This window comes from Nipponia nippon, unplaced genomic scaffold (assembly GCF_047370975.1).
Source record: "Nipponia nippon isolate SJK-2023a ecotype South Korea unplaced genomic scaffold, ASM4737097v1 scaffold_45, whole genome shotgun sequence".
NCBI lineage: Eukaryota > Metazoa > Chordata > Aves > Pelecaniformes > Threskiornithidae > Nipponia > Nipponia nippon.
In genome coordinates, this window is record NW_028262364.1 from 857826 (window position 1) to 872500 (window position 14675).

General features: G+C 57.2%; 2 protein-coding genes across 2 annotated transcripts; one reads left to right on the forward strand and one right to left on the reverse strand.

Moving 5' to 3' along the window:
- Positions 1 to 3110: 3110 nt before the first annotated feature.
- LOC148052671 (uncharacterized) lies at positions 3111 to 4613 on the reverse strand. The gene is made up of 2 exons (XM_087778628.1): positions 4540 to 4613; positions 3111 to 3697 (listed from the first exon to the last, which is right to left on the reverse strand). The coding sequence occupies exons 1-2, from the start codon at positions 4589 to 4591 to the stop codon at positions 3111 to 3113; spliced, it is 639 nt and encodes a 212-aa protein (XP_087634754.1). The 5' UTR covers positions 4592 to 4613.
- Positions 4614 to 9452: 4839 nt separating this feature from the next.
- LOC148052672 (feather keratin Cos2-3-like) lies at positions 9453 to 10190 on the forward strand. Its single transcript, XM_087778661.1, has 2 exons — positions 9453 to 9542; positions 9867 to 10190. Exons 1-2 carry the CDS (start codon positions 9453 to 9455, stop codon positions 10188 to 10190), a joined length of 414 nt encoding a protein of 137 aa, XP_087634787.1.
- Positions 10191 to 14675: the final 4485 nt, after the last annotated feature.

Consider the following 14675-nt stretch of genomic DNA (forward strand, 5'->3'; position numbering starts at 1 on the left):
AGCTGAGCACTGGTGATTTCCCTGAGAAGGAGATAGGAAGAAGAGTGGGACCACTCTCTGGCAGTGAATGAGTGCAGGAAGGGTTTGAAAAGAGAATCTTGGCCAGCGTCTGGCTGATGGCTCTTTTTCACTTGCTGACACCCAGATGCAGGGCAAGGAAGGGCTCCTCCCTTCTTGGGCTGCTTCGGCCACCTGGCAAAACCATAAGAGCAGTTGTGCCTCCTGCCACAAGCTTTGTTCTCCAGCTGTGGCCATCAGTGGAGGCAGAGGGAAAGGGAACAAGCAGACAAGCTGATAGGTCACTTGCCCTGAGTACTCACTCCAGTGTCCCAGCTCTTTTAAGCAGAGGGCATTTACAAGCCTGGCTTGGCTTGTTTAGGGTGCAGACACCAAGTCAGCTTTCTTGGACTCTTTTCATCATCAAAAACCCTGGATATAGATGCAGCCATGAAAGTCACGGTGGCACGTGCTTCAGAGCAGCAGAGGCTGAGGAGGTAGAGGCCCAGCTTCACCACAGCCCCCAGGTGCCACCGCTGGGCAGGCTGAGCTCAGAGCTACAGGCAAGCAGTGGCAGGGAGGGAACCGCTCCGCACAGCACCCCCACCCTTCTGTGCAGTGCTGCAAGCTGTGGGCACCAGTGTGGGCTCAGTGCACAGAAATAGGCAGCGCTGTCCTGGAGCTCGGCATCCCGCACTTGCAGATGAACCTGGGAGGTCTCCACAGACAGCACGGAGGAGAACCTCCCTGACTCCATGTGAGCTCTGTAGTTGCTCACCCACAGCAGCATCTGAGGGGAGTGGGTCTGGCGCTGCTGGTACCAGAGGATGTAGGGATTGCTATAGCTGGTGGTGAAATTGCAGTGCAGAGTTGCCTTGTGTCCCACCTGGATGGTCATTGCTGGTGGGAACTGGAGCACAGAGTCCTTTTGGCCATGACCTGTAAAGCCAGAAAGAGCTTTCAGCTTTGCTTGCCTGTCTACCTGTCCGTCTACCACTTCATCAGCTTTTCCTAGCCTCTGCCAGGCTGAGCTCTTTGTCCCTGCACATTTCTTGCTGCAGCTTCTTGCCACTCCTCACCCCCCCCATCATCCTGCTTTGCAGCCATTCCCACTGCTCTTTCAGTCCACTGATTCTCTCCCTATCTGCCTCTGAGCTGTGTTAACTGCTCGTCTCTCCTTCAGCAGCAGCAGATGGGAGCTGTTCCTCTCCCTCCTCTCACCATATCTTCTTGCTCTAACAGTTCCTCCATATGGCACACCGCATCCTCTGCCCTTGCCCTGCCCTTGTACGGCATTTCAGCTCTTCTTGCACCCAGTTAGCCTTCTCTGTTTGTCCCCCAAGGTTTACGACCATCCCTACAGAGATTGGCAGCATTGTATCCAATATATCTAAGAGAGACGCTCCTCCTATATGCTGCATCGCTCCATTCCCTGGCATCTTTCCCTCTTTCAGGCTTCACCTCTATTAGCAGGACATGCAGGAATGCTCAGGACCTGCAAATTGAAGGTGAGATCTTATTCCTCCTCTGATGCCCATTACTCCTGACATCTCCCAGATTCTTTGCCATACCCGACTGCAGCCCCTGCTCTCCCTACAGAAACACTCCCAGATCCCCCAGGGAGCCAGCACTCACGTCTGCCCGCTTCCCCACCACCAGCTGCGCAAACTCTTGCCTCATTCTCCCCAGCCTGAAAGTCGCATCTCACCAAAGTCTGCCAGTGCCACCAGAGCTGCCAGGAAAATCAGGACCATGTCACGCTGTTCCTTCATGGGGTGCCCAGGGACCTGCCAGCAGGAGGGACCTGATGCTTGCAACTGCACCTCTTCTTCTGCCTCTGCCAGATCAAAGAGGCCTCCAAAGCACAGCCCAGAGGGTGGAGCAAACCCCTCTCCCTGCTGCTCCAAGGACTGCAAACCTGCCAGCGCTTCCCTTGCAATACAACTCCAGCTGCCACAACGGTCCCCAGCTGGGGCAGGGAAGAGGCCTGAGCCTTTCCTCTCTGCCTCTGAAGCCTGTGAACATGGACTTTCACAGCTGTCTCAGCTCCTACAGCCTCCCTGGGGCCACGCTGGGCCCAGGACCTCATGCCCAGAGGCCTCCTTCCAGCTCTCGCTCACCTCAGACCTTCAGCCCCGCAGGCCAACTTAGCACATCTCTTGGTGCCTCACTCCTGAGCTCTAACCTTGACTCGCACCTCTGCCTTGCAGCAAGTGCCCAGCTCAAGCTTCTCTCCTGTCTCCTGCACTTCACTCCAACACCAAAGGCTCTCAGGCTGAGGTTAAGGGCAATCTTCTGCAACAAGCTCCATGTCCCGAACACTACCCGCTGTGGGATACACTTGAAGGTGCCTGTGACAATCAGTATCTCCTCCTCACGGTGGTGCCGAGGCAGAACTGCTGGCTCTGCAGGATGCCTGTCCAACACCAGCAGGAGCGCCTTGGAAGTGGGCTGTGGAGCTGGAGGGTTCAGTTTGTAATTGTGTATCTGAGCCTGCTTACAAAGTTCCCAGCAAGAAACCACTTCTGGTGGTGGTTTCAAAGCAAGGGCTTGGATTAGTGCTGAATGGGTTGGGTGTTTGTGTTCTGCCAGGGCCTGGCTATGTGCGTGGGGTGAAAGAGATGCCCAGCCGCTGCTGGTGGAGCAGCAGCAGTGGCCGGACCCTGTGGCAGTACCGAGGGCTGCCCGGCTTCCCGGGGGCAAGAGGAGCTCTGCTGCCCACCTCCCTGTGCAGACCAGAAAGGCGCTGCTCCTCGACAGGAGCCAGCGGGGCCAGCGGCTGCACTCGCTCCTGCGCGGGCACCCCCGGACACCGCCACCGCTCCACTCGCGATTGCTGTCCGCCGCCACTGCAGCCTTGGGTGGAGATCGTGGTGCAGGTCCTTGGGAAGGGCAAAACCACTGGGCATCTGTCCCCTCTGAGACGCCTTTCTGAGACACTGCTGGCAGGCCTTTCCAGCCAGGCCAGAGGATGCCACGTTACCCAGAAGGCTCGGAGCCCTCTGTGGGGAAGCAAGAGAGCCCTGCGGGAAACCCCCTACTCCCCTCCCTGCCTGGCACAGACCGTCTGGGTCTGCGTTGGCAGCGCTGCCCGAGGGGGCTCTTTGGTGCCTTCAGGAGCACGGATCCGCAGCAGCCCTCAAGGAGAAGAGGTGCTGAGCCCCGGCACTGGCTCCAAGGAGGACCTGGCGGTGGCGGTGGCGGTGGCGGTCGGGCGGGGGAAGCGTCCCGGGGCCCGGGGCCGGGCGGGGCCGGGCGGGGCCGGGCGGGGCGAGGCGGGGCCGGCGGGCGGAGCGGCAGCGCCCCCTGGCGGGCCCGGCCGGGGCTGTCCCCCCGCCCCCGCCGGGCCCGCCCGGCCCCGCCCGCGCCGGTTCGTGCCCGGCCGCAGCCCCGGCTCCTCTCCCCGTGCCTCCCACGGCGCAGTAATACACCGCCGCGTCCCCGCGCCGGGGCCGGGCGAGCCTCAGGGCGCTGGACCGGCGGTCTGCCGACACCCACAGCCGCCCCGGCGGGTTCTCCACTGCTTTCTCTCCAGTGACACCTGTTACAATGTGATGCGGTGCCTGGTCTGGAAGCTGACGGTACCAGTGGATGGAGTCGGTGTTTTTTATGTTGGGGTGTGAGCAGTTGATGCTGATGGCGGTGCCCTCGGAGGTCTCTGCCGACGGCTCCTGCTGCACCTGGGCTCTGCCCGCAGCCACTGCCGAGAAAGGAGAAGGAAAGGCCAAAGATCACCAAAGGTTACCCAGCTCGGATTTTCCCCAAGAAATGGTTAGGAAGAGTGGCAGTGAGAGAGCGCTGGACTGGAACGGCTGGGGAGATGTGCCCGTGACCAGGGATGGAGAATGATCGTGGTGTGAGTGTGAGGAGTGAAGGGAGAAGGTTGTGGAGAATGTTAAACTGATGCATGCAGAAATGGGATGAAAGTGATATTCACGGACGGATGGATGAAGAGGGGACGAGGAAACAGGAGAATGCATGTGTGACAGTGAATTATGGAGGGCTGAATTCGGGAAAAGAATAAATGCTGAATGCGCAGGGGGATGAGTGGATGTGTGGAATAATGGAGAGGTGCAGGAAGGCGAACTTGTGCCTACAGGTATGAAGGAAGCAGAGGGAGAGATGAGAGAGGGATCTCAGGGAGCAGGAAGATGGGGTAGAATTGGTAGGGGCCTGGAGGGACGGGTAAAAAGAGGGGTGGACAGGCGAAGGAAGAGAGGAAGATTAGGCAGGGAGAGTGGGTGTTACAGTGAAAGAGGGCTGAAATCAGGGCAATAACAACTGCAGAATGCACAGAAAAGAGTGGGTGCATGGAAAAGCAGGGCTACGTGCAAGCACACTGGTAATGGTAGAGACTATGGGAACGAAGGAGACTAGCTGGAGTGGACACAAGAGAGCTGGGAAAGGGGAATGAGAGATGGCAGAGAGGCAGGGAGAGGGAAAGACACGTTGAAGAAGGAGAGGGAAGAGTTGGCGCTGGGCTCCCTGGGGAACAGCCCGGGCCCAGCCCCGGCCCCCCCCAGCCCCGCCAGCCCCGCGCACCCAGCAGCACCGCGGCCAGCCCCGCCAGCCCTGCGCCCCGCCACCGCCGCATCCCGCCGCTGCGCCGCCCGCGCCTCGCTGCCCCCCGCCAGCCCCGGCTCTCGGGGAACAGCCCGGGCGCCTCCTCCCCTCCCCTCCCCTCCCCTCCCCTCCCCTCCCCTCCCCTCCCCTCCCCTCCCCTCCCCTCCCCTCCCCTCCCCTCCCCTCCCCTCCCCTCCCCTCCCCTCCCCTCCCCTCCCCTCCCCTCCCCTCTCCTCTCCTCTCCTCTCCTCTCCTCTCCTCTCCTCTCCTCTCCTCTCCTCTCCTCGCCGCCGCCGCCAGCTCCGTCCCGGGGCTGAGCCCTGCGCCGTCGCCGCTCGGGCGCTCGCCCGGCCTCAGACGGCGCAGGGGCTCTGCACGCCCACCGCTTTGCCTCCTGCCAAATGCACTCTCCCCGGCCTCCAGCAAGGACGCCCCAGCCACAAGAAGCCTGCCCAGCGCCACCTGCAGCCTGGGGCAGCCCCAGGGCCGTGGCCCAGCACATGGAGCAGCTTCCCAGAGCTGTCTCCGAGCTGCGGGGCTGGAAAGAGCAGCCACTGCTTTCCTGCGGATGGCAATGAGCAGCTTGAGAGCCTCCCTTCAGCTGCCTCTCTGCAGTCCCAGCACGATGCTGAAAAGTTGTGTTGTGGCAGAGGGGGTGTGAAGACAAATGTGAGGGACCTCCAGAGGTCATCTAGATCAACCTCCAATCGGAACAGATCCTATTAGATAAGGTTGCTCAAGGTCACATTCAGTCCAACCTTGAACAGCTCCCGGGATGGAGATTGCACAGCCTCCCTGGGAAACCCGGTCCAGGTCTTCTGATTTCTTTTAGCCTACTGCTTAATCAGATTTTTGCATGTTCTAGTTGCTGTCCTTTGCCTCTGCTTCTTGAAGGGACTCCGTGTCGGCTGGACCAGAGTCTAGGTCCATCTTCTCTGTCTCCTCTGAACAAGTAGTTGGAGAAAGCAAGAAGGTCTCCCCTGAGCCTTCCCTTCTCCAAGATGAGCAGGCCCAATTGTCTTGGCTCTTCTCGCATTGCCAGACCCCTGTCCACCTTGGTGACCTTTGTTGGTCTCGCTTCAGTATGTTGATAGCCTCCTTGGACAGGGGAGCCCCAGCCTGGATGCAGTACTGCAGATGTGGTCTCACGAGGGCCAGAGGGGCAGGGTCACTTTCCTGGACCTGCTATCAGCACTTTGGCTACCACAGCTCAGGATGCAGTTGGCTGCCTTTGCTGCAAGGGCAGGCTGCTGTTCCATGTGTCTCCTAAAGCCATGCATCCTTTCCTGTGGCTCTGCTCCCTAGGCAGCGAGTCCCCAGCCTGCATGACCAAATGGGCTGGCTCCTCCTCCAGGTGCAAACCCTTGTCCTTGCTCTTTTTGACCTGCATGACGTTCCAGGCAGCTAGTTTCTTCATGGTCACTAGTCTTTGAACCTGGTAGTCCAGCCAATTTTCCACCCCGCCTTGTCATCCTCTTCATAAGCCCATTCACCACCAGTTTGTTCCTAAAGGAAGTATGGGAAGAGGGTGTCAAAACTCCTTCTGAACTCCAGGTACACAGGTCCCCTGCCCTTCTCTTCTCCACAGTGCCCATAAGCACGGAGGCTGGCCCTCAGCTACACTAGAGCCTCAGCTCAGAAGCAGCTGCATGGAGAGGGGAATCAGCCCTGCCTGAGCTCTCCCAGAAGGCCTCCCTGGCAGGGATCGCACTAAGGTCGCTATGGGGAAGGGCTCAAGTCCTCAGCTGCATTGTCCCAAGTTGTGTCATTGCCACAAAGGCTGAGGAGAAGGCTGAGGTACTTAGTGCCTTCTTTGCCTCAGTCTTTAATAGTCAGACTAGCTATCCTCAGGGTATTCAGGCCCCTGAGCCAGGACGTGGGGATGGGAAGCAGAACGAAGCCCCAGTAATCCAAGAGGTAACAGTTGGCGACCTGCTCCTCCACCTGAATGCCCACAAGTCTACGGGGCCAGATGGGATCCACCCGAGGATACTGAGGGAGCTGGCGGAGTTGCTCACCAAGCCACTTTCCATCATTTACCAGCAGTCCTGGTCAGCCGGGGAGGTTCCTGATGCCTGAAAGTTAGCAAATGTGACACCCATCTACAAGAAGGGTCGGAAGGAGGATCCTGCGTACTACAGGCCGGTTAGCCTGACCTCGGTGCCGGGGAAGGTCCTGGAGCAGATCGTCTTGAGTGCCATCACGCAGCCCGTGCAGGATGACCAGGGGATCAGGCCCTGCCAGCATGGGTTCATGAAGGGAAGGTCCTGCTTGACCAACCTGATCTCCTTCTATGACAAGGTGACCCGCTTGGTGGAGGAGGGGAAGGCTGTGGGTGTTGTCTACCTGGACTTTAGTAAGGCCTTTGACACTGTCTCCCACAGCATTCTGCTGGGGAAACTGGCTGCTCATGGCTTGGATAAGTGCACTCTTCACTGGGTAACAAACCGGCTGAATGGCCAAGCCCAGAGAGTGGTGGTGAATGGAGTCAAATCCAGGTGGCGACCAGTCATGCGTGGTGTTCCCTAGGGCTCAGTGTTGGGGCCAGTTCTGTTTAATATCTTCATTGAGTGCACCCTCAGTAAGTTTGCAGATGACACCAAGCTGGGTGGAAGTGTCGATCTGCCTGAAGGCAGGAAGGCTCCACAGAGGGACCTGGCCAGGCTGGATGGATGTGCTGAGGCCAACTGCATGAGATTCAACAAGGCTCAGTGCCGGGTCCTGCACTTGGGTCACAACAACCCCAGGCAATGCGACAGGCTGCAGGAGGAGTGGCTGGAGAGCTGCTTGGTGGAAAAGGACCTGGGGGTGTTGGCTGACAGCTGGCTGAACGTGAGCCAGCAGCGTGCTCAGGTGGCCAAGAGGGCCAATGGCATCCTGGCCTGTATCAAGAATAGTGTGGCCAGCAGGACCAGGGAGGTGAGAGTGCCCCTGTACTCGGCACTGGTGAGGCCGCACCTCAAGTACTGTGTTCAGTTTTGGGCCCCTCACTCCAAGAAGGACATCGAGGTGCTGGAGTATTTCCAAAGAAGGACAGCGAGGCTGATGAAGGGTCTGGAGCACAAGTCTTACGAGGAGAGGCTGAGGGAGCTGGGGTTGTTTCGTTTGGAGAAGAGAAGGCTGAGAGGAGACCTTATCACTCTCTACAACTACCTGAAAGGAGGCTGTAGTGAGGTGGGGGTCGGTCTCTTCTCCCAAGTAACAAGTGATATGACAAGAGGAAATGGGCTCAAGTTGTGCCAGGGGAAATTTAGATTAGATACTAGGAAAAATTTCTTCATGGAGAGAGTGGTTGGGCATTGGAACAGACTGCCCAGGGAAGTGATGCAACCACGGTCCCTGGAAGCATTCAAAAACTGTGTGGATGTGGTGCTTAGGGACATGGTTTAGAGGTGAACCTGGCAGTTAGGTTAACAGGCTGGACTCGATGATCTCCGAGGTCCTTTCCAACCTTAATGATTCTATGACTCTATGATTCTAAGCTGGACCAGAGCCCAGGCAGACAAACAATCAGGAGGGCAGATGTGCTAAAAAACTTTCAAAATGCACACAGCTCTTCTTGGGGAAAAGGTCTCTTTGGGACACCCCTGTGGGACATCAGCAGGCGTTGGGGGATGCGGTCTCAAATCCAATGTCCCTTCCCTCCCAGGGGCAGTTGCTGGGCACTCGGACCTAGATTGCAATGCAGGGCATGAAGGTCCTTGTGGGCTGAAGTCCAAGGCAGGCATCAGCTCTTTGGCTTTCCCTGTGCAAGCCACAGGGTCTGGCCTTCCGCTCACAGCACAGCCACATCAGGCTTCATGTTCCTTCCATTTGGGACCTGTTTGGTCCAAGAGCTCAGCCCCTGCCTGACACAGCACCAGGCCAATGAACCATACAAGTACATTTGGCATTGATAAGGACATGAGAGGGGGCTGTGTTCCAACCCAGGCACCACCGACACTGCACTGCAAACAGATCCACTCAGGGATGGCCAGCACATGGTCAGCAGGATTCCTTAGCCTTTCTCCTTGCCCACAAAGCCAACCCCATCCTTCTGAACTCTCTACGACTGGGGAGAGCAACTGAGTCCTGGCCTGGAGAGGCAGGCAGGGGGCACTGCCAGCCGTGCTGAGGCACTCCCACTATTGTTACACTGAACTAAAAGAAAGGATCCAAGCTGGAGGGAAGCTGTTCTTGCTGGGGTCTGGAATTGACAGCAGCGGAGCCTGAGCTCTGGAGGGGCAGGAAAAGGAGGTGTCAGGAGGCAGGGGCTGCATTTCAGTGCCTCTTCCCTCGACAGATCTCTAGCAGGCTGGTGCCATCACCATTCAGCTGCCCCAGGCATGCCCATGGCATTGCTTGTGTGCTCACAGACTGCACAGAAAAGGGATGAGTCAAAACAAGCCAGAAATTTTTCCTGAGGGCAGTGTTCAGCAGGATGGGGTCAAAACCTGGCAGCACAACACACACACCTGGGGAGGAAAGAAGTGATCATCAGGGTGAGCTGAGGAGGGAGGGAAAGAGATGGATGTGGCATGTCCTCATGCCTGGCAGCTTTGGGCATCCAGCTGAGGATTGCTGGAGCCTCTTCCTTGAGAACAGCACTTCAAACTGCCCCACCAGAGTCACCCAGGCTGAGGTCACTTGCCTGCCCTGAAGCCGTCCAGAACTTGAGCTGAGTCGTCTGCCAGCACTGCTGCATTCCTGCCCTAGAAATCCTGGGGCCTTTCCTCCCTGTGCTTGGAAGAAGCCTTCATTGGGGAATGGGCATGGCCCAAATGTGGAAATGAAAAGGCAGCAGTGCTGGAAACCAAAGCACAGCCCATATCATGAGCTGTGATGCTTTGCATTCAAGATGAGCTTGTCAGAAAATTGTTACCTCTGCAAAGGGTGCCTCTGCTCCTGCGGCAATGGAGGGCAGGTATAAAAGCCAGCCCAGGTTCCTGCTCTCTCATCCACTTCTCCTGCCTCCTTCTCCTTGGGAACCAGGTGAGTCTGAAGTCCCTTCTCTTCCTCTTCCAAAATGAGATCTCTCCTCAGTGGACATCTCAGCTGATATTGTCTTTGTCCTGTGCTGGGCGCTGGAGCTCCTTGTCATGGCAGAGGGTTGTGGGGAGAAGGTGTGCTAGAGAGAGGCTGGGATGTGGCTGAGGGGGCTCTTGGTTTAGGAACTAGCAGACAGTCAGCCTGGGCCAGGTTGTTCTTTGTAGGAAAATGAAGACCGTGTGGCTCCTGGCTAAAGCCTCCAGCTCCTGACACAATAGTGAACTTGGCTGCTCCTCACACATGCCTGTGTCCTGCTTCCTCCCTGTCCTCTCTCCCAGGTGCACCTGCAGCCCAGAGACATGTCCTGCTACAACCCGTGCCTGCCATGCCGGCCCTGCGGCCCGACCCCACTGGCCAACAGCTGCAATGAGCCCTGTGTCAGGCAGTGCCAGAACTCCACCGTCGTCATCGAGCCTCCTGCTGTGGTGGTGACCCTGCCCGGACCCATCCTCAGCTCCTTCCCACAGAACACCGTTGTGGGATCCTCCACCTCCGCTGCTGTTGGCAGCATTCTCAGCTCTCAGGGAGTGCCCATCACCTCTGGGTGCTGTGACCTCTCTGGCATTTCCAGTCGCTACTATGGCAGAAGGTGCCTCCCCTGAAAAAGATGCTGGGAAAGCCTCAGGGAGACCCCTCAAGGAACTCAGAACATGCTGCTGAGCAGAGGACTGAGGTTTTGGATGTGTTTTAAGAATAGCTGACTGGCTTTGCCTTTCTCTCCCTTTTCTTTGTTTGCTTCAGTTCCCCTTGGCAGCAAAGTCCCACTAAGACCAGCCTGGTGGGGACCATCTGTCTCCTCTCCCTCTATGGGGCAGGCAGACAGACAGACATCATGCAGGAACTTCTCCACAGCAAAGGGCCTCAGACCCTCAGCTGCCCCTGGGACTCTCTGCACTGGCAGCCCCACTTGGAGTGACTTTGTTCCCCTCTTGATTCATTAAAGTTCTGCTGCATTCAAGCCTGGCCTCCATGTGCTCCTTCCCTCTCTGGACATGCCCCAAGCTGCCAGGGGAGAAGGGTGCTGGTCAGGGGTGGAAGGGGGTGAGGGCACAAGGAGACCCTTCTCCATTCACAGAGGCATGGGAGGTTTCCACACCCTGCAGAGGCTTCCTCTTTTGGGCACCATGCCTTGGAGCTGAGGAAGTCACCCCTGGCTGCTCTGCTGCCAGTGAGCATCAGGCCTTGCCTTGCTGTGCCTCTGCTCACAAGTGCCTAGAAAGGCAGGAGGCCCTGAGGGGTCAGCAGCGCCATGAGCTCTTGAGGAAGGGCGTTCCTCTTGCTATGGCTGGAGCTGCACTGGGGTGGCAGGGAGGGGTTTGTGGGGCTCTGGGAGATGAGTGCTTTGCAGAAGGGCAGGCATGGTAAAGCAGGGAAGAGCCTCTGGAATGGCCCATAGCTGCTACTGCTCCTTCCTCTCCCCTCCACCACCCAATGGAGAGGCCATGGCCAGCAGGCATGGGCAGGAGTAGCAGGGAAAAGTCGCCCATGCTACTGAATGCATCAAACATGGAAATTGGAGCTAAGCATGTGGGAGCTGAGGGAAACGGTGGAAACAGTTCAATGTGATTGGCAAAGTCCCCAAACTGCAGCGCTGTGAAATGCTGGCTGGGGAGCAACTTCTAAAGGGCACTTGTTTTCCCCTTCCCATTTTCATTTCAGAACAGATGAATCATGTTCTCCAAGCTCTTCTTTCTGCACACTGACAGCGAAGGGAGCCCGTGTGACCACTTCCGAAGGAGGAGGCATCAACATGGCAGATACACTTCTATGAGCAGTGTGGGATTGATGACACCTGAGTGTAGAGCTCTCCAAGTGAGATGACTGAGTCCAGACTGAACGTCTACTCCTCCCTTCTGGAAGCAGTGGTGCTTCTGGAGCTGATTCACCAACCTCCTGCATCCACCTGCTGACAGCCAGATGCAGGGCAAGGAAGGGCTCCTCCCTTCTTGGGCTGCTATGGCCACCTGGCAAAACCATACGATCAGCTGTGCCTCCTGCCACAAGCTTTGTTCTCCAGCTGTGGCCATCAGTGGAGGCAGAGGGAAAGGGAACAAGCAAACAAGCTGATAGGTCACTTGCCCTGAGTACTCACTCCAGTGTCCCAGCTCTTTTAAGCAGAGGGCATTTACAAGCCTGGCTTGGCTTGTTTAGGGTGCAGACACCAAGTCAGCTTTCTTGGACTCTTTTCATCATCAAAAACCCTGGATATAGATGCAGCCATGAAAGTCACGGTGGCACGTGCTTCAGAGCAGCAGAGGCTGAGGAGGCAGAGGCCCAGCCTCACCACAGCCCCCAGGTGCCACCGCTGGGCAGGCTGAGCTCAGAGCTACAGGCAAGCAGTGGCAGGGAGGGAACCGCTCCGCACAGCACCCCCACCTTTCTGCGCAGTGCTGCAAGCTGTGGGCACCAGTGTGGGCTCAGTGCACAGAAATAGGCAGCGCTGTCCTGGAGCTCGGCATCCCGCACTTGCAGAAGCACCTGGGAGGTCTCCACAGACAGCACGGAGGAGAACCTCCCTGAATCCACCCGAGGGTTCCGTTTGTCCACCCGCAGCAGCATCTGAGGGGAGTGGGTCTGGCGCTGCTGGTACCAGAGGATGTAGGGATTGCTATAGCTGGTGGTGAAATTGCAGTGCAGAGTTGCCTTGTGTCCCACCTGGATGGTCATTGCTGGTGGGAACTGGAGCACAGAGTCCTTTTGGCCATGACCTGTAAAGCCAGAAAGAGCTTTCAGCTTTGCTTGCCTGTCTACCTGTCCGTCTACCACTTCATCAGCTTTTCCTAGCCTCTGCCAGGCTGAGCTCTTTGTCCCTGCACATTTCTTGCTGCAGCTTCTTGCCACTCCTCACCCCCCCCATCATCCTGCTTTGCAGCCATTCCCACTGCTCTTTCAGTCCACTGATTCTCTCCCTATCTGCCTCTGAGCTGTGTTAACTGCTCGTCTCTCCTTCAGCAGCAGCAGATGGGAGCTGTTCCTCTCCCTCCTCTCACCGTATCTTCTTGCTCTAACAGTTCCTCCATATGGCACACCGCATCCTCTGCCCTTGCCCTGCCCTTGTACGGCATTTCAGCTCTTCTTGCACCCAGTTAGCCTTCTCTGTTTGTCCCCCAAGGTTTACGACCATCCCTACAGAGATTGGCAGCATTGTATCCAATACATCTAAGAGAGACGCTCCTCCTATATGCTGCATCGCTCCATTCCCTGGCATCTTTCCCTCTTTCAGGTTTCACCTCTATTAGCAGGACATGCAGGAATGCTCAGGACCTGCAAATTGAAGGTGAGATCTTATTCCTCCTCTGATGCCCATTACTCCTGACATCTCCCAGATTATAACCCGTACCCGCCCGCAGCCCCTGCTCTCCCTACAGAAACACTCCCAGATCCCCCAGGGAGTCAGCACTCACGTCTGCCCGCTTCCCCACCACCAGCTGCGCAAACTCTTGCCTCATTCTCCCCAGCCTGAAAGTCGCATCTCACCAAAGTCTGCCAGTGCCACCAGAGCTGCCAGGAAAATCAGGACCATGTCACGCTGTTCCTTCATGGGGTGCCCAGGGACCTGCCAGCAGGAGGGACCTGATGCTTGTAAATTCACCTCTTCTTCTGCCTCTGCCAGATCAAAGAGGCCTCCAAAGCACAGCCCAGAGGGTGGAGCAAACCCCTCTCCCTGCTGCTCCAAGGACTGCAAACCTGCCAGCACTTCCCTTGCAATACAACTCCAGCTGCCACAACGGTCCCCAGCTGGGGCAGGGAAGAGGCCTGAGCCTTTCCTCTCTGCCTCTGAAGCCTGTGAACATGGACTTTCACAGCTGTCTCAGCTCCTACAGCCTCCCTGGGGCCACGCTGGGCCCAGGACCTCATGCCCAGAGGCCTCCTTCCAGCTCTCGCTCACCTCAGACCTTCAGCCCCGCAGGCCAACTTAGCACATCTCTTGGTGCCTCACTCCTGAGCTCTGACCTTGACTCGCACCTCTGCCTTGCAGCAAGTGCCCAGCTCAAGCTTCTCTCCTGTCTCCTGCACTTCACTCCAACACCAAAGGCTCTCAGGCTGAGGTTAAGGGCAATCCTCTGCAACAAGCTCCATGTCCCGAACACTACCCGCTGTGGGATACACTTGAAGGTGCCTGTGACAATCAGTATCTCCTCCTCACGGTGGTGCCGAGGCAGAACTGCTGGCTCTGCAGGATGCCTGTCCAACACCAGCAGGAGCGCCTTGGAAGTGGGCTGTGGAGCTGGAGGGTTCAGTTTGTAATTGTGTATCTGAGCCTGCTTACAAAGTTCCCAGTGAAAAGGGGCTTTAGAGTGTAACTATAAAGGTTGTAACTCTTATACAAAAGTCTTGAAGTAAGGAGTCTTGCAATCTCTCAGCAAAGGACAGTTCCTGATAAGAACAGAAACTTGTCCTAAAAACCAGCTGAAACCGACCCTGCAGTTTGGACAAGAGTCAAGGAGCAGCTGAGTCTGCACAAGAACAAGGGGTTACTAGCGGTGACGAAGAAGAGTCATCAGCCTTCATCCCCACGACCCCCTGCGACCACCACCAGAAGGCACCGCGCAAGCGCAGTTGTGAGGGGTTTATGGAAATGACCTCTTGGGGCTAATTTTAATACGAAGCGGGACAGGTCATGCATATGTATAGACGTATTGGGAAACCTTATGTATATGTAACACTTTATTGTATAAATCCAAGATAAGCCACCGCGTGTGCGCGCACGACTTTGGCGGGATGACCCCCCGTGCTGCCCAGCGCTGAATAAACATACCTACTTTACAACCTAACGGGTTGTGGAGTCTGTTTCCGCACGTCACCAGCAAGAAACCACTTCTGGTGGTGGTTTCAAAGCAAGGGCTTGGATTAGTGCTGAATGGGTTGGGTGTTTGTGTTCTGCCAGGGCCTGGCTATGTGCGTGGGGTGAAAGAGATGCCCAGCCGCTGCTGGTGGAGCAGCAGCAGTGGCTGGTCCCTGCGGCAGGACCGAGGGCTGCCCGGCTTCCCGGGGGCAAGAGGAGCTCTGCTGCCCGCCTCCCTGTGCAGAGCAGAAAGGCGCTGCTCCTCTCCGGGAGCCAGAGGGGCCGGCGGCTGCACTCGCTC

Excerpts from the sequence above, each read along its gene's own strand:
- LOC148052671 (XM_087778628.1), bottom strand. The coding sequence starts at position 4,591 with ATGCGGCGGTGGCGGGGCGCAGGGCTGGCGGGGCTGGCCGCGGTGCTG. Across the intron at positions 3,698-4,539 it reads GCTGGCCGCGGTGCTGCTGG|TGGCTGCGGGCAGAGCCCAG; the intron begins GTGCGCGGGGCT and ends CTTTCTCGGCAG.
- LOC148052672 (XM_087778661.1), top strand. The coding sequence starts at position 9,453 with ATGGAGGGCAGGTATAAAAGCCAGCCCAGGTTCCTGCTCTCTCATCCA. Across the intron at positions 9,543-9,866 it reads GGGAACCAGGTGAGTCTGAA|GTGCACCTGCAGCCCAGAGA; the intron begins GTCCCTTCTCTT and ends CCTCTCTCCCAG.